The sequence below is a fragment of the Alligator sinensis genome, unplaced genomic scaffold (assembly GCF_000455745.1).
Source record: "Alligator sinensis unplaced genomic scaffold, ASM45574v1 scaffold469_2, whole genome shotgun sequence".
NCBI classification, from domain to species: domain Eukaryota; kingdom Metazoa; phylum Chordata; order Crocodylia; family Alligatoridae; genus Alligator; species Alligator sinensis.
Window position 1 is genome coordinate 69,533 of NW_005842988.1, and position 1,252 is coordinate 70,784.

Consider the following 1,252-nt stretch of genomic DNA (forward strand, 5'->3'; position numbering starts at 1 on the left):
CTGCCTGCTTTCCCACCATGTCCCTTGCCGGGCTCCGGGCCCCCCACGACCCTGGCATTAGGTTCCTCCTCTGACAGTGCTGCCTTGAGGTACACGGCCCGCTTCGCGCTGGGACCACTCAGCAGCCCGGGGCTCAGCGGGGTCCTGCTTGCCAGGGCCTCGCTCCTGCCTGGAGCTCGCTTGGGGTTGGAGGGATCCCGCTTAGCCCGGGGTGGCTCTAGGCTGCTGTCCGCCTGGGGCTCCACGGGGGCCACCTCAGCAGGAGGAACCTTTTCCTTGCCGTTCTCCCAGCACGCCGTGCCCCACGCTGGCTCCTTGGGCCCGTCCTTCCGCCTCTTCTGTGGAGGGCAGAGGTGCGGTGGGGACACTGCCTAGCCCAGCGCTGGCCAGTCCTGCCCATGCCTGCATCCCTGGGCACCACCTGCCCACCAGAGGCTCCCAACCCCCAGCTGCCGACGGAGGCCTCCAAGGCAACAGGCAAGTCTCCACCTGCTCTGAAGCACTACGACGGGGTGGGGGCTTCTCCCGCATCCCAGCTAGCTCCTGTGGGAGCAGGGATGCTCAGCCTCGCCCTGCCCGGCCCCCCAGATGCCCCCAGCCTTACCACCAGCGAGGCCCAGGTGTGCAGCGGGATCTTCTTCTGCAGCACCAGCTGGAGGAAGTTGCCCTTCTTGTGCTGCACGCGGCTGCAGGAACTTTCGATCTCCTCGTAGAACTGGCAGCTCCACTGCCGCCCGTCTGCAGAAACGGGGAGGTGATGGTCCGGCCACGCACCCGCCGGGGAGCCCCGCTCTCACCCTCCCTCGGCCCCGGCAGTCCCGTCACGCCCCTGCGACCCCCTGCCCCCTCCACGTGCCCAAGCCGCTTGCTCAGACACAGCCAGCGGAGCGTGTGGGAGACCCCGTCACACCACGCGCTCGCGGCCCACGCTCCGGCCAGCCACGGCCCGCACCTGGCAGCTTGACGATGCAGTCAGTGTCCGTGAACACAGTCTCCACGTCCTCCACCTTCAGGGCGCTGCTGCCCAGGTTCAGCTTGACGATGATCTCGTCTGCGTTCTGCTTCCAGTCTGGCAGCAGCTCTGCGTGGGGAAGGCAGACGTCACCCCCGCCCTGCGCGGAGCAGCACCGGGGCAGGGAGAGCGCAGGACGGGAAACGAAGGGCCCCGCGGGGGGGCAGCAGGCGGCCGGAGGGAGCGCAGGCCGGGGCAGCGCTCCCAGCTGCAGGGGCGGGTGCTGCCCCCCGGCCCCCG

The 1,252-nt window shown here is 69.7% G+C and overlaps 1 protein-coding gene across 1 annotated transcript in view; it reads right to left on the reverse strand.

Annotated features, from left to right (window-relative positions):
* Nucleotides 1-1,252, reverse strand: part of USP19 (ubiquitin specific peptidase 19) — a 39,886-nt gene that overhangs the window by 11,478 nt on the left and 27,156 nt on the right. Inside the window, 2 exon segments of the mRNA XM_025192951.1 lie at nucleotides 605-738; nucleotides 953-1,239. Of these exon segments, the coding sequence (XP_025048736.1) occupies nucleotides 605-738; nucleotides 953-1,239 (421 nt within the window).